The sequence below is a fragment of the Mus caroli genome, unplaced genomic scaffold (genome assembly GCF_978045245.1).
Source record: "Mus caroli unplaced genomic scaffold, Mus_caroli_1 scaffold_9, whole genome shotgun sequence".
Lineage (NCBI taxonomy): Eukaryota > Metazoa > Chordata > Mammalia > Rodentia > Muridae > Mus > Mus caroli.
The window spans coordinates 1,808,138-1,833,707 of record NW_028227264.1 but is presented as its reverse complement, the minus strand read 5'-3'; the positions used below and the strand labels follow the sequence as shown (position 1 = coordinate 1,833,707).

At 42.4% G+C, this 25,570-nt stretch overlaps 1 protein-coding gene and 1 pseudogene across 3 annotated transcripts in view; one reads left to right on the top strand and one right to left on the bottom strand.

Moving 5' to 3' along the window:
- Nucleotides 1-12,226: 12,226 nt before the first annotated feature.
- LOC110303398 (glutathione S-transferase P 1 pseudogene) lies at nt 12,227-20,046 on the top strand (annotated as a pseudogene).
- Nucleotides 20,047-22,283: 2,237 nt separating this feature from the next.
- The window catches only part of Ccdc170 (coiled-coil domain containing 170), an 82,571-nt gene continuing 79,284 nt past the window's right edge, over nt 22,284-25,570 (bottom strand). For all 3 annotated transcript variants that reach the window (XM_029482616.2, XM_085842599.1, XM_085842601.1), the window contains one exon: nt 22,284-23,830. In XM_029482616.2, the coding sequence (XP_029338476.1) occupies nt 23,618-23,830 (213 nt within the window). In that variant the 3' untranslated portion in view covers nt 22,284-23,617. The remainder of the gene's footprint in view (nt 23,831-25,570) is intronic.

Below are 25,570 nucleotides of genomic sequence, written 5' to 3'. Positions count from 1 at the left end.
GGGAGGAGTAGAGGCAAACCATAATCAGGATAGAGGTCATGTGAGAAAAGAAAAAATAAATAAAAAGAAATTCAGGGGTAAAACTGAGGACCGAGGGAAGGGAGGCTGCAAATTCCATAGTGCTCAGCTTCAAATCCCAGTAAGGAAGTTGTACTGGATGGTTTTATGTGTCAACTTGACACAGCTGGGGTTATCATAGAGAAAGGAGCTTCAGTTGGGGAAATGCCTCCATGAGATCCAGCTGTGGGGCATTTTCTCAATTAGTGATCAAGGGGGAAAGGCCCCTTGTGGGTGGTGCCATCTCTGGGCTGGTAGTCTTTCTTGGTTCCGTAAGAGAGTAGGCTGAGCAGGCCAGGAGAAGCAAGCCAGTAAAGAACATCCCTCCGTGGCCTCTGCAACAGCTCCTGCTCCCTGACCTGCTTGAGTTCCAGTCCTGACTTCCTTGGTGATGAACAGCAGTGTGGAAGTGTAAGCTGAATAAACCCTTTCCTCCCCAACATGCTTCTTGGTCATGATGTTTGTGCAGGAATAGAAACCCTGACTAAGACAGAAGTCAAACAGACTTTTTTGTTGAAAATAGTGTGCTAGTTTCCTTTCCATTGCTGTGATAATATACTATTACCAAGAACAACTTAGGGGAGGAAGGGAGTTCATTTCATTTCACACTTCCAGATCAGTCAGGAAGAAGTCGGGGAAGAAACTCAAGCATCAACCTGGAGCAGAAAACACAGAGCAGCAAAGCTTGCTGACTCACTCACAGATCTCCATTTCACTAGTGTTCCTATAGAGCAAAGGACCACCTGTTCAGGGAATGGTGCCATCCACAGTGGACTGAACCCTCCCACATCAGGGTAGGTCTTCCTACTCAAAAATATGATTAAGAAAAATTCTTCAGAGAAGTGTTCTGCAGCTGGATTTTAGTTAATTCTAGAGGCTGTCAAATTGACAACCAAGATTAGCCACCACCTAGTTAATAATATTTATCTTATAAGATGACTGTAAAAATTGAATAAAATGTTATACATATCATTTAGCACAGTTCCTAGTACATTATACAAACAACAATAAAGAGTACTTATTATTCCAAATGAACTTTTAAAATGTTTGCAAAGGGTAAGCCAATATACAGGCTTATTCATCTGGTTATAATTGTGCCATTTATTAAGCTATTGGCTTTTGTCTTTAAACACTCATTTCTAGATTTGGCTTCAAAACATAGGCTGAACTTTGGCCAATGATGTTTTCATAGAATTCCCTTGGAGGCAAAGACATTCGGCCTGTTAATTGCCCCTGTAAAAATCTCGTCCCCAGATGTTACCTCAGCTGGGAAAGAGGGCTTCCTTTCAAGAGGTTGCTGACAGAGGTTTAGAGATAAACATGAAATGGCAATATATGTGTGAGCCAGAAGAAACTCAGTAGGAGAGTGCTGGACACTTGAAGTATTGTACAAGCCAACGAGAAAAGGCTTTCCTAGAAGAACTTACCAGAAAGGACTTCAGCCCCAGAAAGGGACATCGCTGCTAGGAGAGTCTCAAGAGGAAAACCCCAACACTGGGGTAATTACACATGTGTACACACACACATACACACACACACCATCAATGTTTCCTCAGCATGGATGGGACTGGCTTCCATGTACTTCTATCTAATGTGCCCTGTGCTGACCCCCTCTGAGGAAACTTTTGCTTTCTTTTCTATGCACACATACTATTTAGCATTTAAAACATGGATTTAAGCCAGGTCTCCTGGCACTAACCTGTAATCCCGACTGCCTGAGAGCCTGATGGAGGAGGACCACAAACTGAAGGCTAGCCCGAGATACAGAGTGAGTTCAGGGCCAGTCTGAGCAATGTAGCAAGAACCTGTCTCAAAATCAAAGTTTAAACTAATTAAACAATTAGTTAGTAAAATAAAAGGACTGAAGCTAGATCCATGATGTGGGGGTCTTTCTTAGTATGGATGAGGTCTCCTGTTCATTACCCCATACAAAAAATACCTGGATTTAGATGCAGGCTTGCCTACTGTCAGAGTTTGAATGTAAAATGTCCCACGCGGGCTGCAGCTGTGAAAACAGTGAATGGTGTGTATAGTGACTGGCCTGGGAATAGGCCTTCCTATTATAGGTGATCATAACACCTTCCCGAACAGTCCAGGGGTTAGGCCTTCCACCAGGCACGCTGGCCACCATGGATCCCTCTGTGCCCTCCCCAGGACGCAGGTGTGGGTGAGGCCTTCCACCAGGCACGCTGGCCACCATGGATCCCTCTGTGCCCTCCCCAGGACGCAGGTGTGGGTGAGGCCTTCCACCAGGCACGCTGGCCACCATGGATCCCTCTGTGCCCTCCCCAGGACGCAGGTGTGGGTGAGGCCTTCCACCAGGCACGCTGGCCACCATGGATCCCTCTGTGCCCTCCCCAGGACGCAGGTGTGGGTGAGGCCTTCCACCAGGCACGCTGGCCACCATGGATCCCTCTGTGCCCTCCCCAGGACGCAGGTGTGGGTGAGGCCTTCCACCAGGCATGCTGGCCACCATGGATCCCTCTGTGCCCTCCCCAGGATGCAGGTGTGTATCTTCTGAAACCATGAGCCAGGGCAAAGCTTTCTTCCCTCAAGCTAACCTGTCAGACACTGTGTCCCAGCAATGCCATGGCAACCCACACAGCTGGCCTGCCGGCTGTCATCCTAATGAGATGCGTAAGTCCTTTCAGCCTGTTCATACATCTACAAAGCAAGAAAATGCTCCCTTTGACTGCATTTGAATGAAAATGAGACTGTAACTTTAATGTATTTGGAACAGTGTCTTACACACATTTTTTAAATTTAAATATGTATATATACATATATAAATATGCATAAATAATACACATAAATATATGTTAAGATATATTTAATTTATTATATAAAATTTAATATAACATATAAATATAATATAATATATGTTGATATAATTATATATACTAAAATATATTATATACCATATTAAAATATATATTATATAATGCATAATATACAAATACATTCAAATATATAATACAATTATATAACATATAGTACATATTAAGCACACAACAGGTACTTCATGCATTTACTGATTATGAATATATATTTTATAATGACTTACAGAGATGGGGGACTAAGAACTGTTGTCTCAGTGAGATGAACAGTCCTTAGAATAGTGTTTGGTACATATTAGAGATCACCGTTTTATCAGATATGGAGTATTGGGGAACATCATTTTGGTAAAATTAGTAAACAACATTCCTGGATATGTTATATATGAGCAATGATATACAACCTGAATCTAGCTCTCAGAAACATAGGAAGGAAAAGGAATTTCAGAATCCCTAAGTATTTCTCTCAAATATTTCTCAACTACTTGAGAGGAAGCATTTAGAGACACTGAAAAGATAATCAAACTGCAGTCAGTTTAGTTACAGCAGTTGGCTCCCTTCAGCCTACTTCAACACACCATCAGGACCACCAGAGGATGTGTATGGGACCTGTTATCCCCCAGAGACTGCAGCGTAGGATTCACCTGTGTCCAAGTGCTATGGGATAATGCTTACCTTTCTTGCATGATTAATCTCTAACTGCGGGAAGGGAGTAGTGAGATGGCTTAATGGGTAAAGGTGCTTGCAACCAAAACTGAAGACGTGAGTTCAATCCCTGGGGCCCACATGGTAGAAGAAGAAAAAAATATCTGCAAGTTGTCCTCTGATTTGCACACACACACATACAGAGAGAGAGAGAGAGAGAGAGAGAGAGAGAGGGAGAGAGAGATGCTAAATTAATTAATTAATTTTAATTGTACAAAAAACTAATTGAGGAAGATATAGCATAAAATAAGTATGAGGAGAATCATAAAAAAAAACCAATACTCTTTGTTACATGTTTGTATTTCTCTAAAATGGAAACATCTTTTCAAACCAAAAGCATAAGATAAAAGAGTGAAAATTCTTTAGTCATTACAAACTCATAAACAACAGTCTCCCAAATGAAAGACAGCAGGTTTTTTTTTAAGATTTATTTATTATATAGTGTTCTGTCTGTATATATACCTGCACACTATAAGAGGGCGCCAGATCTTGTTACAGATGGTTGTGAGCCACCATGTGGTTGCTGGGATTTGAACTCAGAACCTCTGGATGAGCAGTCGGTGCTCTCAACCTCTGAGTCACCTCTCCAGCCCCAACAGTAGTTAATATGAAAAAAGTTATATATTTAACCATTTTTACATACAAAAAAGGAAGACAAATTGCATCTGAATCTTCTTTAAACTGAGTGAACAATTTTTTAAAGCCCGGCATATATTAATATGTCTATAACACTTACAGTCCACTTAAGTGAATTCATGCCAGACCCTTCACTTTTATGGCAGATTTGGAAGTAGAAATTATATAACCCTTAAACTAAGGCTTCACACAAAAAGTTGGTCAGTGGGGACCAACAAGATGACTCGTCAGGTGAAAACTCTTGCCACCAAGCTTGAGGCCCTCAGTTCTATCCTAGAGACCCACATGGCCAAAGGAAAGAACTGACCTCTGAGAGTTTCTTTATCCTACACATGAACCATACATTTATGCTCATACATACAGGCACACATAAATATTTTTAAAGCTGGTCAGTGGCTCAGAAGACTATACAAAATATTTAATTAAAAAAAAAGAGCAAAATGTCAATGTATGTGTTAGATAAGTTCAAGTAAGCCGTGTTAGTGCAGGGTGATGCCTGCTTGATCCACCAAGATGTGAAAAGCTCCCACCTGCTACCATAAACTCGCTCAGATGCCTTCCGATGCGTCTGTACGCAGACGCAGAGCAGTGGTGCCATCCAACAACAAAGTGCAAGAAGAGTCCCACCCCAAGACCAGATTTGCTTACAAGATTATGCGACATAATTTTCACCCCAAATATTTACCTTCACCTATTCAGATTGAAACTTGATATACTATAATTTATAATGGTCAGATCTTTATTTTTAAAAGTTAATCCTTTTCAAAGTTGCCCGGTTTAGCCAATTTCCCTTTTTACAGTGGTGCTGTGGAGCTTAACTCTTGAAATTTGCCTAGAATTGGGTGTATAGGCTCAAAACTATTTCAAGGTCTCACACATGAAATTTACTTACAGTTAGAGAATCTAAGTCTGAGTTTTATGAGAGACAGATGCGTGACAATGTTACCTGAAGATACAAGGAAATTAGGATAAATAAACAAAAATATGTTCCCTGTGTATAAGATCTAGTCTGGCAAGACTATTGAATTCTGTTTTCTGGCTGGCATTGCAAGGATTAAAGGCATGAGCTGCCGCCGCCACTCAGCTTTTGGTTTTTTGGTTTGGTTAGTTTGGGTTCTGGTTCTGGTTCTGGTTCTGGTTTTTTGAGACATGGAAGTCCTTATAAGCTTCCCAATCACAAAGTTGGCTGTCATCTTATATTGTAAAGCAGCCAAGCAATCTTTCAAAGGGAGCTGAACAGGAAACTCAGCATTAAGAGCAATGGTTGCACTTCCAGAGAACCTGAGTTTGGTTCCAGCACTCACAAGGTGGTTCACAATTTTCCTTAACACCAGTTAGGGAATCTGGCTGCCTCTTCTGACCTCTGCAGAAACTAGGCAAACACAAGATGCACATGCACGCACACAGGTGAAACGTTTACAAACAAAGAATGAATAAATTATAAGTAATTTTAAGAAATTACAAATAAAAAGGAGCTTTCCTATCTTCTGTACAGTTTAGAATAATATAATTGAAGCCTAGCCTACTCATGAAAACTAAAGAATATGAATAATCCAGATGTCTACATAGCAAGAATAGATAGCACACAATATAGATCTATGACAACATAGAATGTTATAGTTTCAGAAACTTAACAGGGCAAATGCAATTGTAATTGCAAGCATAAAAAGATCTCTAAATTGAGATATTTTAAAAGAGCAATCACAGAAAATAGCCTGTCTCTATTTGAAGAGAAGTAGGAAAAAGAGAGCCCTCTGGAAGTTATATTAGTAACAGTCCATCAGTGCATGTGCAAGCTTACAGAAGCCCAAACATATTCAATAGCCTGGCATATGATAAGGATAGCGTTTGAATTCAGTGGAGAAAAACAGTTCAACCATCCCTTCCCAGAAATATATTTTAAAAAGGAACTTTGTGAAACAATAAAGTCCAATCTGCACTTAATAAAAACTTAAGTCAATTTTAATGAAAAAACAAAGTAGTAGGAGAAAATTAAACATAACATTAAGCAGAACATAATTTTTCCAAGTAGAATCTACACAGGAAAATGTTGGCATCTAGCAGTTGCCGCAGCATCTCTTACATGTGAGACTTCGGTTTGTGCATGAGTCCTTTTATGGGCTCTAAAAATGCTTAATTTCTATATGAATGGAAGGAAAGGAAGGCGGGAGAGGGAGGAATGGAGGGAGGGAGGGAAGGAGGGAGGAGGACAGAGGAAGGGAAGGTGAGAGGGAGAGCGGGGGAGGGAGGAGGGAAGGACAGAGATAAAGATGAAGTAAGGGGAGAATGCAAATCTCATTTTTAAATCTCTTTCCCCACACAAAAAGGCTGGCTAAGCGCTATGCAACAAAATAGGGAATCTCTCTGCTCATATGTAACAGACTAATGTCCTGATGTTATAAAGAGGCTGAGGAAGATGAAGAATCCAAGATCAGGACACTAGCAGTTAAATGTTTGCTGCTCTTGCAGAGGACCCAAATGTGCTTTGCAGCACCCAACTCCTGAATCTCCAGCTCTAAGGCATCTGGTGCCATCTTCTGGACTCTGTACCACCTGAAGTCATGTGTGCATATCCACACAGACCTACACATAATTTAAAAATAAAAATAAATCTACGAAAGAAGGGTTCAAGACCAAGCTAAGCTGCAAAGCAAGATGCTATCTCAGAAACAAATAAAATTTTATTTAAAAAAAAAAATAATGAAAGCTGAGCACAAAAAAGGCTGGGGCGGGAGGATTGGCAAGTGGTAAGGCCAGCTTGGGCTGTTGAATGAGACAGAAGGGGGGGTAGGGAGGCGGGGAGGGAAGTGGGGAGAGAGAGAGAGAGAGAGAGAGAGAGAGAGAGAGAGAGAGAGAGAGAGAGAGAGAGAGAGAGAAATGAGGAAGGGAGAAAGGGAAGAGGGAAAGGAAACAACCCCAAAATAATCCCCCACTAAAGATCTCTCTCTCTCTCTCTCTCTCTCTCTCTCTCTCTGTGTGTGTGTGTGTGTGTGTGTGTGTGTGTGTGTGTGTGTGTGTGTGTGTGTAAAGCTGATAGTTGTATTTGGATGAGAAAATGGAATAGAGATGGTGAAGGAAACTTTAGCTGTACCTGATGTTTTTGTTACTATTCTCAGGGAGAGTCTGTTCACATACTGTTTATTAAATCTATATTATTTCAATTCAAGGTGTAGCCAATTTTCCTTTTCGTCATGAGCTATTGGGCCATATTTGGGTTTTATGAAGACTAGGAATGCATTATCTAGGCAACATCTAAAAACACCTTGAAGGATCAAGGTTACATTTGGGGGCTCTGGTTATACACAAAAACAAACAAACAAACAAACAAACCACAGGAAAACTGGCTATCTTAAGAATCCACAGAACAGCTAGTTCCGGAAAACTTAACAATAGGTAAGAGAGATCTTACTCTGAATAGATAGGAAGGAGAATATGGCAGACTGACAGATACACGGGTGAGAGGATGGATGAATAGAGGAAGAAAGGGGCCCAGAGAGAAGAACACACATGGTAGCCCTTGTCTATATGCATCACATGGTGGCAATGGCCGATGGGACCCAGGCTAAGCATCAGAGAAGAAAACTCACTGTGTTTTTGTAGCAGATGCACAAAGACACTTGGCTGGCCATTGAGGAGTTGTGTGAGATACACTTTCACTCTGAACATGGCCAGTGCTTCTGCCCTGGAGACATACACTCGGGATCAACATTCTATGGAGATCGATTCTCGAACAGAGGGGTTTATTTTTTATTGATGTTTTAGTCAACACGCAATGTATGTTTCATAGACAGGTCCTCTCCCCCACTGCCCCGACCTGCTCCCTCTGGCTGCCTCCTTTTCTTCACTGATATGTCCCTGCTCCCATCTCCCACTTTCTTAACATATGATCACTTACTTTCTTTCCCACGTGCCTCCCCTCTCATGGTTTAAGCTAAGTACACAAGTACATAATTTAAGCTAAGTTCCACATATAGTAGAAAACATGATATTTGTCTTTCTGACTGACTTACTTCACTTAACACAATGATTGAGGGGAAGGAATGATGGAGAGAAAGAACATGTGATTTTAGGATAATTAAACTACTCTCTATGGACTCTTATGGTGGATATATGTATTTATGAAGGCTAGGACTGTGGGGCAAAACAAATGGTTTTCTCTTAAGTTACTTCCCTTGGGCATTTTGTCACAGCAACAGAAAAAGCAGAGATACAGGGTATGTGAATATATCTGTACAGATCACTTGATTGGTTTTTGTTGTTTTTTTTTTTTTTAATGATTCCAGAACTACTCCCAAAAAGTGTGCTACTTAAAACCTAAGCGGATTTTCATTTTGCATCCCTGTCCTCTCTGGCACAAACTACATGTATTTCCCCAGGAAGATTTCTGATCCTTTCCAATGACCTACCTGCATCCAAACACAGTGAACAAAAAGCCACTCAGAAAAGAGAAACTGAGTCAGAGGATACAATGGTGTCTGTACATGTGATGAAAAATATGCCACCTGTCACACTTCAGATCTCTGTAGCTACAAAGCAGAAATAACCATATTCAGTCAAACACAATTATCTCCCAGAATGCCTAGTCAACTGCTCAAAGTTCTCTTAAAGTAACCCAAAGCTCTACCTAACTCATCTTACCAACCACACAGTTTAGAAAAAACACCATTTAGGGTGCAAATGACAACTGACATTTTCCAAATAAAATACTGGTTTCTAAAAATATAAATTGTCCTGTTTTTTCTATTATAAGTACTAGTCTGCATGGGTGCAGTGATTTTGAGAGGTGGTGGGTGTTCCTGTCTTTGAGTGATTCTTTGTTGTTTTGTTTTGTTTTGTTTTTTCCATGGGCCATGGTGCTGGCTTTCTCTTCAGGAAACCACCCAGCTATCTTCGGATGGATTTCTTGACCAAAAGTAGTGTGGCTTTAGGCTCTTTGAAGTCTCTTTCCCTAGTCCCTACCCTCTATCTCCCCATTTGCACAAGGGATAGAGCGTGCTCAGTCCAATTAGCACATTTCTGCTGCAAGGTGAGGTCCCACCATCTTATGACATGGCAGAGGATGTTTCAGACATTAATTGCTACACAGCAAACCCCCCAAATGAAGGGCTTAAAACTTCATCACCTATTATTTCCCATGGGTCTGTGGGTTGATTTGGCAGCTCCAATCATAACCAGAATGACCTTGTGGTAAAATTTAGCTGGAAAATGTTCTAATGATTGAATTCAACTGTAATATTGGCTGGGCTGGGCCTCGCTGTGCAAATGATCTTAGAGTACTTTTCAAAACGAAAAGGCCAGGTTTTTTTGTTTTCTGTTTCTGTTTTCTGTTTCTTGGTTTTTGTTTTCTTTTCTTGTAAGACATCTAGGTTCAAAGAGGGTGAGATCCAGGACACAATTGTTAACCAGGTCTTTGCTTGCAGGACACTTGCCAGTGTCCCATGGCCCAAAGCAGGTCAAGTGACAAAAATAAGTATGGGCTGGAGAAGGGTTACACTGGGCATCAATACCAGGACATCCCTGTGGTCCAAGGTTATGAAGCATTTCCTTCTAACTGAAACACTGCCTCCTGGAGGTCAGCTGAGGAAGTAAAGAAAAAAACCTCACAAGTCCCAGGAAGTTCCTAGAATCTATAGACTTCACAGTTATATAAACAGTAACAACTACTAAGGAAGAGTCTCTGGCAAGTGAGCTCCTGAGAGATACGAGATGCTCAAGAGTCATCAACCATGTGAGAATGGTCTTTTTCCATGATGCAGCAGCCTTTGAGCACCCTATGCTCTTGTAAGCAACCCCCTACCCATACTCCTTGAACATGTAAAACTCATAAGTACTTGTAAAAATTAACAAACCCACAAGTCACTAAGCTAGACACTTCAGTAGAATCCTGTCTTTGGTTTGCCATCATATGACCTGCATAAGGTGAGTAGATATAAATTGTCTTCCCCAAAGTCTTGAGTACTGAAGATATGGTTGCCAGTAAAGAACAATTTGCATAGGAAGCTCAGGGCTAGTGGTTGGATCACATGGCCTCTGCTTTCATCAGAGGGTTAACTCACTGAATAGAGTCAAAATTGGAAGAAACTATTGGGAGGTTGTGAAGCTGTCGAAGGGTGAGGCCTGGTTAAAGGAAGTGTATCCCTGGACATGCAATCTAAGGGTTTCTTGTCCTGACCATTTCCGGTCCATTACCCTCTGCCTCCTGTCCACAGTGAGGTGAACAATTTTATCTAAGACCTTCTGCTATGGTTTTCTGCCTTTCTATGTCCCAGAAACAATGGATCCAGTTGACAATTGACCAGAGCCTCTGAAGCCATGAGCCACATGAAGGTTTCCTCCTCAAAGCTGATTTTCTCCAGGATTTTGTCGCAATCATGACAAATCTAGCATCACACTGAAGTGGTGAGATGTGGCTTTCAAAACTAGCTTTTAATATCCGGCTGAAGCCAGAACTGACCTGCTACCCAGTGCATGGATTCAGAAAGAGCTCCTAATTTTCTTCTCTTTTGAGTCACTGAGACCTATGCATAGACTCAATAGCCACTCTCATAGAGGGCCGATGCAGGCACTGACAAGACACACACACACACACATTCACACCCAGCACACACGCCTGTGCGTACACACGCACATACTAGCACATACTCATATATGCACGCACTTGCACACATACTGAGAAATGAGGACCTTCAAAAACAAGGTGTAATACACAAAGTGAATGACTCCAAGGTGAGATCATCCAGTGTGGGAAGTAGCACCAGGCACTTTTCACATCATAGATTCTTTCCTTTGATGTTAAAGCAAGGCTGATCAGAATGTCTGCCAACTGCCCAATGGCTCGGGAGAAGATTAATTTTGACAAAGCTTACAAAATGCTCACTGTAGACTCCGTCTCATAAATGAACAGTAACTTTCAGTCTTAAGATTAAAATCTAGTGTTTTTTTCAGAAATTATCTGGAATCTCTGCCTTTTCCTTGCTAATTATCCCATCCTCTGAGAGAGGCACATTCATGATTTTGTCAACCCTAAAGGTCGGCATTGCCACCTTCTGAGGACTCTCAACAGGCCTATGGAGAGTGCACATTAACTTATATATAAGAAAGAATCCAAGAATTATTTCTAAAAAAATTTCTTGACCTAGGCAAAAACAAAAGCTTCATTCTCAAAAGTATGTGGTAATGTTCTCTGAAGTCATAAATTATAGGTCATATTGATGTTGATCTGAGCTCAGCCCCTGTGCTGAGGGTTACAGGAACAAATTACATGGGTGAGGAACCCCACTGACTTAAGCTATTATATTTTAATTGTGTTATGTATTTTTACCAAAGGAAGAAAAACGTAAGAATAAATCCTGAGTTAAGAAAAGCATAAATACTTGTTAGCATTATTCACATGTTGTACATTCTTCCCATTGCTACAATGCCATGTATGTGACTGGCCACTGCACTCCATTGCAGAGTGAAAGTGTTTGAGGGACCCACTGCTACCTCAGTCAACTCAGACAACCATGAGTGACAGAAGTAGAATAGAGTGGATGGCTTAACCAACATCAGTTTATTTCCCACCACTGCGGAGGCTGCAAGCCTGTAATGGTAGGATGCCAGCCTGGTCTGGTTCCAGCAAGGACTCTTTCCTGTCTTTAATCCTATACCACCTTTCTATGCCTTCACATGGTAGGCAGAGAGCAAGCCCCACCTGCCACCACTGCTGCCACCGCTGCTGCTGCTGCTGCTGCTGATGATGATGATGATGATGATGAGGGTTGGTGGTGGTGGTGGTGGTGCTGCTGCTGCTGCTGTTTGTGATGGTGGTGGTGGTGGTGGCGGTGGTGGTGGTAATGAGGAGGAGGAGGAGGAAAGGGAGGATGAGAAGGATGAATCTCCTTCTTCTAATCCCATCAGAGGGAGCTCCACCCTCATGCGCTCATCCAGAGAAAATGACTATCCAAAGATTCCACCAGAAAATACCATCACAGTAGAGATTAGGACTTCAACGCATGAATTTTTCAGGAGGTACTGACATTCAGTTCGTAACACGTGCAAATTCCTCTAGACGCTTTAAACACTGTCGCAAGCAGAAGAGAACCCTGAAAAACGTAAGGCTAGAATAATGCCTGCAAATTATCTTTTCAGTTCTTCAGTTGCACTTAAGATGTCAAGGTCCTCGAAAGAACAAAATAAGACTTGGGAAGCAGATCAAAAAGAGTAGCTTGAGTATCCATTAGGATGTATTTTCCCCCAGAACATAAAAATTATAGTCTTCCTAATCAAGTCTGTTTTGAGATTTTTTTTCCCACTTATATTCACAAAGCGTGAGCTGTGAGCCAGCTAGAACTGGTATAACCTCACATTCTACCACTTTCTACATTAATGACCTTGGGTGAGTCTCTTAATCACTTTATCCCTTTTTGCCTCATTTGTGAAAATGAGACTCATAATCCTACCTCTAAAACTCCTGGCGAGCATTATATGAGTTAGTGTACATAGAAATGCCATTTGGCATAGCATAGCCATGTGTTGACTACTTGCCCTGTCTCTTTGATTGGCTTCTTTTTTAAAAAACAAACTATCTTCAAAGCAATAGCATATAAGGAAATCATTCTTATTGAAAGCCTTGATCATTAACAAATATGAGGTTTTTATCTAAAAGCTATACATTAAAGGATTAAATTTTTTGCAAATCTTAACAGTAAAATTAACAATTACTTCAAAACATGGTACAGGAGGCCAGCCAGACATTTCCCATTCAATATACACCACTGTGCTCTAAGGATTAATTATTGGGTTTTGTATCTACATTAAAATCAGAAACTGGATGAAAGCCAAGCCTTTTCCCCCTTTAGGTATCCAGCAGGTAACCCACCATGCACTTGGCATCAAGACCACTGTGTGGGCTTGATCCACCCTCTACTACTAAAAGCTTAAAGTTACAGATGGCTTTTCCCTCTATTCACATACCAGGCAGTGCCAGTAGGGTTCTGGCAGCACAAAGCTATCATGGCGCTCTTGTTTACAAATGAAAACATTCTGCTCTGACGATGAGCCACCTTCCTGCTCCTCCATCCACTGAAAGTTAACTTTTGATGCTGAATCCCTCTGCAAATGACCCTGCATCCCCTTTGTTAATTCATGAACAGAGCAGGGAGAAGCACAGAATTGGGGATGTTGTGATTGGCAATCAACATCCATTTCTCTCCTCTTACCATAAAGTGTTTTTCCAAACTGTCAGTTGCCATCCGCTAGAAGGTCATGAAATAATGGCTTCAAACCACTATTTCTTGATGGAACAGCATCACACAGGGTAACACAGCATGGGATAGCAGGATACGTCACAGTTTCCCGTGAATCCTTTATTTCATGGATGTGATTGTGTGACAAATAAAATGAATTTGATAAAAGAACATGTTCAAAAGTTGGAGGTATAATCTTCTAGTATGCCTTTCAGTGCCTCTGGCATTGACAAGGAGAGTTCTGTATTTCTTGGAATGCTCTAGGAGACAATTCCAGATGCCACTTGAGTTTAGCCAGTCAGATGCCTAAGTGTGAGATCTGAATACTGGCACTTGGATGTCTCTACCACAGCTCCTGCTGTTGGACATATGGTAGGCACATTTGGTTTTCTGTGGGATCATCAGCAGAGAATACAAGGTGTGCTCAATAAATTTGTGGTCCCTGAGAGGGAAGGTATACAGCATGTACATTCTGGTTCGGATCCCTGCAGGTGCAGTGGATGGTATCTAGGATCAGTGACAAGAAGGATGACTCTGGAAAAGATCACTCCTGATCACGTAGCATGTGATTCTGTGTACTGGCTTTCTGCATATTCTATTCCCATCCTCCTCTGTGCACTTGGGAATTTTCGTGAAAGCTCAACCACACTCCCGTGCTTTCAGTCCTCAAAGGATTCTGTGTTTACACCCTATGACAGGCCTCTTCTTGCTTGTCCTAATGTTAAGTACCACCTATTCTGTACTGTGAAGTGTTAAACCACAGAACATTCAAAATGAGGTTTCTGGGCAGTGGTGGTGCAATGCCTTTAATCCCAGCACCCGGAAGGCAGAGGCAGGAGGATCTCTGTGAGTTCGAGAGCAGCCTGATCTACATAGTGAGTTCCAAGACAGCCAGGACTACACAGAGAAACCCTTTCTCAAAAAACAAAAGCACACACAAACAAACAAACAAAAACAAGGCTCACCATATATGCAATACTGAGTCTACACCGCCATCTACACAACAGCATTGTTGCTTCCCAGTTCGAGGGCACTGTGAGACTATACACACACTGTTGGCTGTCCAGGGCCAGAGCTGGAAGGAGGAATTAGTTACCAAAGATACCTGGATGGAAGGCTTCCTCGAGCCCACTTGTCCATTATGGACCACTCTCCAAGTTTGAGGACAGAGACCTCACCCTTTACTAATCTAATGCCATCTGAGACATCTGGACCACTCCTTTGGGCTTTATAGAAAAAAGACCAGAGTGGGGCCACCCTGGTAGATATGGTGAATAATGGGATGGAGGACCTCCACTGCATATGCATCACCCTCATCTACACCAACTATAAGAATGGTAAGGAGGACTATGCTAGGCCCTGCCTGGGCACCTGGAGCCTTTTGAGACCCCACTGTCCCAGAAACAGGGAGGCAAAGCCTTCGATGTAAGTGAACAGATCTCCTTTGCCGATTACATCTTGCTGGACCTGCTGCTGCTTCACTGAGTCCTGGCCCCTGGCAGCATTGATCTCTGCCTATGTGGCACATCTCAGTGGCAACAGCAAACAGAAAGTGGATGGAAGAGACAAGGGCTGCTTGTCTTCCCTTTCCCAGACCTAATAAAATGTGTAAGACAGGAAAATACACACACACACACACAAACACACACACACGAAAATACTAACAAAATAAATGGTTATTTTCTGGTTCTTAATATTATACTAGAACTTAGTTAAGAGTCGCCATGGAGACTTGTGAAAGAAGCAAGTATAATTTGTTACCGATATTTGTGTTTCACTGTTTAGGGGGGTTGATAGGCACTGTAGTCCTGAGTGATGGAGGGACAGTTGTAAGATCAATAAAGCTACTTGACAGAAGATACCAAGATGGTTTACTGTCTTCAGAACTACATTTATATAGGATGAATCTATCTTGATCCTTCGGGTTTCCTGAAATGACAGTTAGGTAGAGAACTGGTCAGCTGCAGATGGAGAAACCAAACTTGTGAAAAAGTGGGGAGGCCAGGCTTGCTAGGGTGTGTTGGGACTGTGCTGTGATTACAGCAGAAGCAAGACCATTTAGTACTGCTTCTGTTGCTAGGATAAAATGTGCTGATAACAAGCAACTTGGAGAAGGAAGGGCTTATTTAGCTTACAATTCTGGTTAAGCCCATCGCTGTAGGGAAGGTACAGTGGATGGAATTTAAAGCAGTTGGCGCTGAAGCCACAGCTGAGAGCACAGAGTAATGATGCATGGAGGCCTGCTTGCTTGTTTGCTTGCCCCTCTCATACGGTTCAGGACACCCTTCCTAGGGAATGGTGCCGCCCACAGTGTGCGGACTCTTCCCGCATCAGCTACAATCCAAACAGTCCTCCACCTGATAATCTGATCTAGATAATTCCCAAATTGTGACTGTCTTCCAAAGTACTTTTAGGCTGGGTCACGCTGACACTTGCAGTTAACAATCCCACAGTCTTATTCTGAAGGAAAGGCTTAAAGCTGAGAGGACCTTCCAGAGTATCCTACAGTGAGGGACAAATGCCAACTCTGTGTTTCCCTATATTACCCATTCACTAAATGAGATCTACCCTTGTAAAAGAAGGGCAAGACCTAAGTCCTTAGGAGGCACTCAGATGTGAGTTGTCAGAAGCCAGCAACTCTGGGAAGATCTGGAATTAGCAGTTCAGGGCCAGGGATGTAACTCAGAGGTAGAAACACTTGCCTAGCTCCCTGACAACGTGGCTTCTTACCTGAGGAACCATCATTTTAATGTCTAATTTCATCTTTGTATGATATTCTCCCTGTATCTGCATCTGTGCTTGTGCCCATATTTCCCATGTAGAAAGCCATCTTCTTATTTTTTATTTATTTTATTTATTCTTCTCTCATACACTCTAAACACAGCCTCTCCACTCTTCCCAGTACTACCCCCAAACCTTTCTTCCCAAGATTCACTGCTTTGAAGGCCTGTTTCCTAAACTACAAATGGAGCACCTTCTTTATCCTTCTACCTAGAAGAAAGGCCCAGGACCATGAGCAGAGGGCTACTTGTACACATTCGTAGATCTCTCTGTGAGTCACTATTAGTTCATCAAGAAGTGACCCCCAGGTGGAGCCAAGTGCCAAGGTGCCACGCATAAGCTCCCCTAGTAACTGTCTTTATTTTTAATCAGGGCTCACACTAATAACATCTTCATGTAATCATCTATAAATACTTTATTTTAAAGTAGGGCCCCATTTACATTACACTTGAGTTTACAACTTTAGCATCTTTTGGCAAGAAACCTTTCAAACACAGAAGTAACCCATCCATTTTACAGATGGAGACAAGGTACAAAGAGAATGCTTCCCTGACATCATGTTTTTAAGAGGTAGGCAGAGGACAAATTCCTGTGAAACATTCCCATTCAGGAGACAAGCACAAGACCACCATTGTGGGCTGGACCAGAGATAGGTGGTGCCTTTTCTGAGGACAGTCTATCTACAGGTTTGTCACTGGTGTGTCTGTTCATCAAGGGCACCTTATGTTCAAGAGTAGTCACACCAACCATGGTCTCCAGAAGAGACAGAGAGAAGGAAAGCCAAGACCCATCAAAAGTGGAAACAAAAACAGCAAGACACAGAATACCCAGAATGTGCTAGAAAACATGAACAAGGGGACAGGCAGAAGCAGAAGCCTGCGGTGACAGGAGAAACAGGGAGATGGCGGTGAGTATTGGGTGAAATGGCGGGACCAGAACTGAAAGTTGAACCATCATGACAGGACCAAAGGACAGATTTGAAACAAAGAGCTGCCCAGACTCTCTAACCCTAAGGCAGTCTACTGCCATCTGGTTTCCATAGCATCTGGGTGTTGTGTCCACAAAGCTCTGACTATGAGGTCAAGCATCCCACACATGCTTATATCTCCCACTTCACCTTATATGAATCTCTTGTCTTCGTTTTGTTTCTTATAACCTTCAAGTGACCTAGCTCAGGTGAACAGAGGTAGGTAAAAAACTGAGTTGACTATCACAGCACGGAAGCCTGAGAAAGAGGAAAAGGCAAAGAATGGTTGGTCCTTCAGAAAGTTCAAGTGAGAAAAGCATTTTAAAAAGAGCAAAGATTTGCCCAGCCAGATGTGGATGCTGCCAGAGCCAGGTGGCGGAGTGATAGTATGGTGTGAGTTGGACCCAGAAAGGCAAAGTATAAATGGCATCTTCAAGGGGCTCAGATGTACAGGAATAAAAAGGGGAGGGAAGGCTCTGAGGGAAAGGGGCAATGGTGTTTTAAGAGGGGAGAGGCTGAGAAAGTCTAAATATGATGGAAATGAGCTATGAATGGAGTTGAGGAATACCAATGTTTAAAAGAGAATCACTCAACTGGTGGGAATGGGTTGCTGTGGATATGAGTGTCCAGGCTAGCCATGGCATTAAGCTAAACTAGGAAGAAGGAAGAAGAAAGAAGATGTGTGTGCATGTACACCGAAAAAAAGTGTTATCAGGATGTGGTAGCCATGGTGTCTCCTGTAATGGCTCTTATTTTCTGAGTGAAATCAGGGGGTATTATCCACTGAGAAGGAAGAAGGAAGAGATGGGAGAAAAGCTGTGAGGAAATGAACATTTTCAATAGCTGTTTCAGAAAATGGCAGTGAGATCCAACTGGGAAAACAGTGTAGGGTGACCAGTTGGCTCAGAGGGCTCTGCAGAGATCACAGGCTGTAGATTTGGGATGCCACTTAACTGTGATTTTATGTGTTTTTTCTCCAGCCTCATTCAGTGGGGCAGACAAACCAGCAGAAACACTGGTATTAATTCAAAGTTGAGAAAGAAAGAGCAATAAAAGAAGTCAAGGGTCTTAGGAAGGGAGTAACTAGAGAAATGAGCCATAGAGTCTAGGCTGTCTTCAAATGGAGAGAAGATTGGCAAGGAGGAGGAAATGGGCTGCCTGGGAAATTTGGGTACGAAAACAGTTATTTGAGAGTATGAGGTGAAGCGCTGGGGTAAGGAGAGGTGGTACAGATTTTACTATTGCAACCAGTGCAGGCTGCATGGATATGAATGTCCCACCTTCCACTGGAATATGGTCAACCTACCAAGGACCACACTCAAAGAAAACAGATTCCCCTTCTCCCAGCAGTTATCAATAGTCAATAGCTACTTAGTGAGGGATAAGACATCATCCTCCACTCTCCCTTTTCATACTGGGTTTTGTCTGTCTTCAGCTTGTGCTGTTTTTTGTGCATGATGAATGTCACGGTTTGAATATGTTTGGCCCAGACAGGCATTATTTGGAAGTATGATCTTGCTGCAGTAGGTGTGTAATTGTGAATGTGGGCCTTGAGACCCGCCCACATCCTAGCTTCCTGGAAGTCAGTATTCTGCTAGCATCCTTCAGATGAAGATGTAGAGCTCTAAGCATCTCCTGTATCATGCCTGCCTGGATGCTGGCATGTTCCCACCTCGATGATAATGGACTGAACCTCTCAACCTGTAAGCCAGCCCCCATTAAATGTTGTCTTTTATCAGACTTGCCTTGGTCATGGTGTCTGTTCACAGCAGTAAAACCTTAACTAAGACACTGTATCAACTTCTGTGAGTTCATGCTTGCAACTGACTCGTTGTGTTTGGAAAACACTGCTCCCTTATAGTCTTCCACTGCTTCTGGCTCTAAGACTCTATCCACACCCTCTTCCACAGTGATGCCTGAGCCTTGGGAGAAGGGCATGTGCTACTCCACACCATACAGGGCTGAGCGCTCTACAGTCCCTCAGTCTCTGCACTTGAACCAGGTTGGCAGCTCTCTTGTCATCTCCATCTACTACAAAAAAAGAAGCTCCCCGATAAGGGTTAAGAGACACAGTAATCTATAATAAGCCATGTTCCCTTATCATGGTAATAGTAGTAGCTTCTCCCCTAGGCCTTAAGCCAAAGCCCCTGGTATCAGTGCCACATACAGTTTTGGTCTTGCAGCTTGGTCCTTAAATTCAATCAGAAAGTTCGTGGTTACTCACATGACTTTCATGTGGCTGTTGCACCATGGGTGTGCCTTGACTGGCTAGTCATTATTGTAGCTCACAGGCTTCACGGTTGGATGATAAGATTAACAGTTACTTTTCTCCTCTGGTAGCATGCAAAGTATCTTCCAGCACTACAAAGCTAGCCAGAAGGGACAGAGCTTCCAGGTGAATCCCAGCTTGCTTTCTCTGCATCTTATATAACTCCTTTGTGGCATCTTCAATAATAGGATCTTACCATCAAGTTCCGGAGAGTATCCAAGAGCCTTGATGGTAGACTGCAATATTTTGGTGGCCACCAGGCCTCACTAACCAAAAACTTTAGAAGAGGTAACCCATTTCTGGCATTGGGGTTTTTATTTGTTAGTCTCTAGTATCAAGTAGGGAAAGTGTTGCCTCATTATAAGGTAATTCCATATACACACTTCCATACAAATTGGAAAAAGCCTTCCAGGTTAAAGGTTAGTCACCAGAGAATGTTACACAATAAAATTTAGATACTTCTGCATGCTGTTATTACAGCATCAGTATGACAGATCTCGACAGCCCTTAAGCCCATCACCACCTTATCTAGACCACTGGCCACTCCTCTGCAGAATCCCAGAAGAATAGACTGGAAATTTAGATGGATCAAATCTTACAGGTTTTTTTTGTGAGATATTTCCTGAATATATTTAGATGTCTCGGTGACCAGAACAATAACCTCAGTAGCAATTCCCCTTGGGTGGATTTGTTAGACGAGCTAGTATTAAATATTTTAAGACATTATCTAAAAATCACGTTCATCAAGTGCATTTTATTGCATGATATAAAATATACATGGATATTATAGAAAAGCAAAACATAGCACAGAAATGTGAAGCTAGCCCTGCCAACTCTGGAATCTGTGCACAGAGGAAAGGCCAGCAACCAACTGGCATTTTGACATGAGGGGCAGGGCTTTATGCTAACACATTTTCAGTTTACCCAAATAACAAACTGTTACAGTGTACGTGAACTATCTGCAGGCACAGAATTTATTTATGTTCATGCCACATATCCTTTCACTGAACATCTCTGGGTTATATATTTGAAATATTAATATATGTATCAAGAATTGTTATTTAAACACTTGAGCCATATATGTTGATAAACAAAATGAAATTTCACATGATTAAACACAGTGATAACTACAAGTTATTTTTAGTCTCTTATATGAACCCTAATAGGTAATTCATGACCAATCAAAAGGAAAAAAACACAATACACTTATTCCTTTAGACACATACAGTCCGGCATAAGGAGGTAAAAGCTAACCTAATATGGTTATTTGTTTTGTTTAGGGTTGCAGGAGGAATGGCTAATAGGTTAGCAAGTTGGTTGTTTGGTTGTTAGCATGGTTTGAGATTGAGTTTCACTCTGTAGTCTAGGCTTGCTCGAAACTCACGATGTGGCCCCAAGTGGCTTCAAACTCAATCCTCTTGGCTCAGTGCCCTGAGGGCTGAGATTCCATGTGGACACCCCCGTGCCTGAAGGAAGCAGTGTAACTTTAAAAACATATTGGATGAGCCATTTACTCAAGTTGTTGCAAGAATATTCTTATGCCTTTTGTCACATTCAAACTAGTATCTAATATCTTTCCAAGCTTTGCAATGGGTTGCTATGGCTCCTTTATCATTTGTAGTCTTGAATCAGCTTGTGCCTTGTTCGTGGCTGTGAGACAAGAGTTAGCTGTATAACTTCTCATTTTCTCTTAATGTTGTAAGGCACTAGGGCTGTTTGTGGTTTTGTTTGTTTGTTTGTTTGTTTGTTTAATAGGACACATGAAGATATCAGCTGGGACTGGAGAGATGACTCTGTGCATAAAGACCTGAATTCAGATTCCAGCTGGATCAGTCACTCCGCCCCGGGAGACAGGAGGATGGCAGAGTTCAGTAGCTGCCAGCCTATCTCCAGGTTCAATGGCAGACTCTACCCCAAGGAAATAAGGTGGAAAGGGATAGAGGGTGAACCTGATGTCCTTTAGTGGCCTTTTATACACATACAAAGGCACAGCACCTACACAAACGTGTGCATACCTCTCTCTCCAGTTGTAGCTCTTGCTCTCTCACACACGTATACACAACAATCAGAGACAATTTATAGGTTTATATTTCATATATTTAAAAGAAGATAGACTATCCAATAGAAAACATTGTCAGCAATGCTAAGAATATGGTTTTCTGCGATATATTTATCCGGAAGTTTTGAAAGATGAGAGAAATTTATTTATGATAGAATCAAGACCATGAAAAGGTTCCTTCACTGTTAAGAGTATTTGATACATTGGTGAATGTGATGGTTTGTATATTCTTGGACCAGGGCGTGGCACCATTTGGAGGTGTGGCCTTGTTGGAATAGGTGTGACCTAGTTGGAGTAGGCGTGTCACTGTGGGTGTGGGCATAATACTCTCACCCTAGTTGCCTGGAAGTCAGTCTTCCACTAGCAGCCTTTGGATGAAGATGTAGAACTCTCAGCTCTGCCTGCACCATGCCTGCCTGGATGCTGCCATGCTCCCACCTTGATGATAATGGACTGAACCTCTGAACCTGTAAGCCAGCCCCAATTAAATGTTTTTTATAAGACTTGCCTTGGTCATGTGTCTGTTCATAGCAGTAAAACCCTGACTAATATAGTGAATAAAACTTAAGAGAATTTATCCATCCTATCAGCCTAGGCTTAGGTGAGAGATTTTGATTTTAAAGAACTGTGGTTAGCCCTGTTCACACTTTCAAAGCTGCCATTTGAAGCAGTAATAAAAGCATACATGCGAAGCAGTGATGGCACACGCCTTTAATCCCAGAAACTTGGGAGACAGAGGCAGGTAGATTTCTGAGGCCAGCCTGATCTACACAGTGAGTTCCAGGACAGCCAGGACTACACAGAGAAACCCTGTCTCGAAAAACCAAAAATAAAAAAATAAAAAATAAATAAATAAATAAATAAATGCATACACATTTCTTACCGTGCCTCAGTCCTATGTGAGGGCTATTCAAATGAGTCACTTTTTAAACTCTGTTGCCTTTAGAAGTCTCCTCCTGATCATAGAGTTGCCTGTCTTCCTTCCTTCCTTCCTTCCTTCCTTCCTTCCTTCCTTCCTTCCTTCCTTCCTTCATTCCAGCAAGTCCTATCAGCCTCAAAACCAAGTTGAATCTGAAACTGTGGGTTACAAGTGGTACAGCCTCTATCTTGTACATCCTGGCTCCACTACTAACCATGCACAACTCATGCATTGAGTTAGTTCAATTGTTTCTGGGCTCTGGAAAGCAAGTAAATAAATGTTTTAAGACTCTACCATGTTACCGTGACCTCATGGTTACACCTTGTATATGTGGATTGGAAGGCCACTCAGAAATCTATAAACAGGTCCAGTTACTATGTATCAAATTATATGTAGACAGACAGACAGACAGACAGGTTTTGTGGGGCTGGAGAGATGGTTAATAGCACTTGCTACTCTTTCAGGGGACCTAAGTTCAGTTCCCAGCAACCACACCAAGTGCCTGTAACTCTAATGCCAAAGAATCTCACTCTCTCTCTGGTTTCTGCTGGCCCCTGCGCGTGCGCGCACACACACCTAAATATAAAATAATTTTAAGTAATATTTTCAGAAAACTTCTGCACATGGTTATCTTAAGATTTAAACTCATCAGTAATACTCAAGCTAAGATGCTCTGCTTTTCTGAACTCTGTGCACATATGTCCCAATGTAGGCATGAATCTAGGGATTCCTGTAGGTCTCAATGTGCTAACTAATTAAGTAATAGGTGGTTTTAATGCTGAATATTTATCTAGGACTGGCCTTTTTTTTTTTTACATTCACTTTGTGTGTGTGTGTGTGTGTGTGTGTGTGTGTGTGTAAACACTTAAGTTACAAAGCATGTGTATAGGTCAGAGAACAGCTTGCAAAAGTCACTTCTCTTCCTTCTACCATGTGTGTCCCAAGGACAGAACTCAGGTTGCCAGGCTTGGCAGCAAGTGCCCTTACTTTCTCTGGCCCTAGGGATGGCACTTTGGGAGATCTTTTCACAGGTGATATATTCTTAGTAAGTCATCAGAGAATATATTAGTCACACACTATGGCTGAATTTCAAAAATATGAGGAATGTATGAATTGGAGAACCATACCCCTTCCCTTAGTTCCTCCCTCAAGGAGGCAAGTGATCAGTGTGGAATTTCCACGTGGCAGTGTGAGCAGCTGCCTTGCTCAGCAGCCCTGTCTTGGAGGCAGGCACAGGGAACAAAGTGGTGGTGGTGGTGGTGGCGGTGTGAATGGAGCAGTCTTTCCAGACATTTGATGATCTCATAGTCGGGAGGATCGTGAGAGGTCATGTTCAAGCCCAGCATACTGGAAACCACCTCTCTGAAGTCTGCCAGCTGCAATAGCAAGCAGAGACATATTAGCTGGGAAAGAAAAAACAAAAACACACCACCCTTGCTGGGTCAAGTGCAACAACAATAGCAAGAAAGGAACCCCTAGATTTGCATGAGGTAGGCAAATGACCCACTCTACCCTGAGTTCTCTAAATTATGGATAAGTAGGCTTGCCTGCTAAATGATCTCTAAAATCCCTGCAGGTTCCACAAGCCTCAGAAGTTTCATAACCTCTTGCGAGTCAATGTGTGCATCTGCTACTGAGATGAGAACCCCCACCCCCACCCCCACCCCCAGAAGACAATCGTTTCTGAGACTCTGACCTCACTAAGTCTGTTCGGAAATCCTGGATGAGCAAAACAATAACTGAGCGCACGCTCTGTGGCCTGACGAGGGACTCTACAGATGTTGACGTGAGTGGAGAAACATTTCTGCATTTGAGACATTAACAGGGCAATGGGGTTCTGAAACTCAAGACAAGGAGTAAGCTGTTGAAAACAGGAGGGTTTCTCGGTCCTTCTTAAACCAAAGACTGCTGCCTCAGTGTGTGGTTCTAACACTGGGCTGATCTGAAGCTACTAGGTATATGGTAAAGGGGAAAGTAGAAGCCAGGGGCAATGGTTATAATGGGCCCCACTGTTGTAGTAAATCTTATTCTGGGGGTTGCTATATTTAGCCTTTGAGTACCTAGTATCACCAGACCAACCCCCAATATATCGCCTCTCTTCACGTCCTCCCAGGGTGGTTGCCATTGCCCTAGGCTACCATAGACAAAACAGGAGTATTTAGGTAAGCCCTCACTAAATATCTTCCATTTCAGAAAAGATGGCATGCACATCAAGAGTGCAGCCTGCAGACGGAGTACCATCAGAAGAACACCATCCAAACATGCCAACCCCACATTCATTTATCTCCAATTTCCTTCCCATGAATGGTCCAGCGTGGGAGATGAGAGGTTCTTATTTGCACACCACACCTTCAAAATGTATATGGAAGCACCATCCTCGGTGGGATGGTACTGGCTTTATGAGCTAATTAGGCTTGGTTGAGATCATGATGCTGGCTTCTCTAAGACAAAATTGGTATCCTTATCCACGGATAACCTCAGCTTTTACCATTTGAGGGTTTGGGAAGACATCATATGTAAACTTGACTCTCAAACCTATAGACCTAAGAGAAATAACTGCCCTGCTTATTATGAGCTGCCCTGATTCCTACACTTCATTAAAGCACCCAAATAGAATAAGGTAGCCGCCTAGTCTCTCAAAGGCAAGCGCTTCCCTTAGACTTTCCCACTCTTGCATATGGCGAAAGCTCACAATTCCTGAGATGTTTTCTTCCTGAGAACGCTTGCCCTTAGAGCTTGGCTCTTCCCAGCTCTGCCTGACACATGAGCCAAAGCAGAGTGGAGGAAATAAAAAAAAATCCCTAGGACCAGAGTCCGTTCTCTGCCCTTTTCAGCTTCAGAAAGTGACACACTAGTCAAAAGCAGTAGGGGTCAGACTGCCCGGGACAGAGTTCTTTATGTTTGACCTGATGTGCTCATGAGATAAGATTCCCCTTGTAACCAGCCAGCCAGCCAGCCAGCGTGTACTTTTTTTTATGGCTTACATCTGTGCTTGGTCAACCATGAAGTCTGTGCCACTGTTGGAGATTGGACGCTGTTTTCCTGCAACTGATCTCTGTGGGAGATAAGGCTTCTCTTCTCTGAGTTCCAGGGCCTGCTTAACATTAAATGTGATG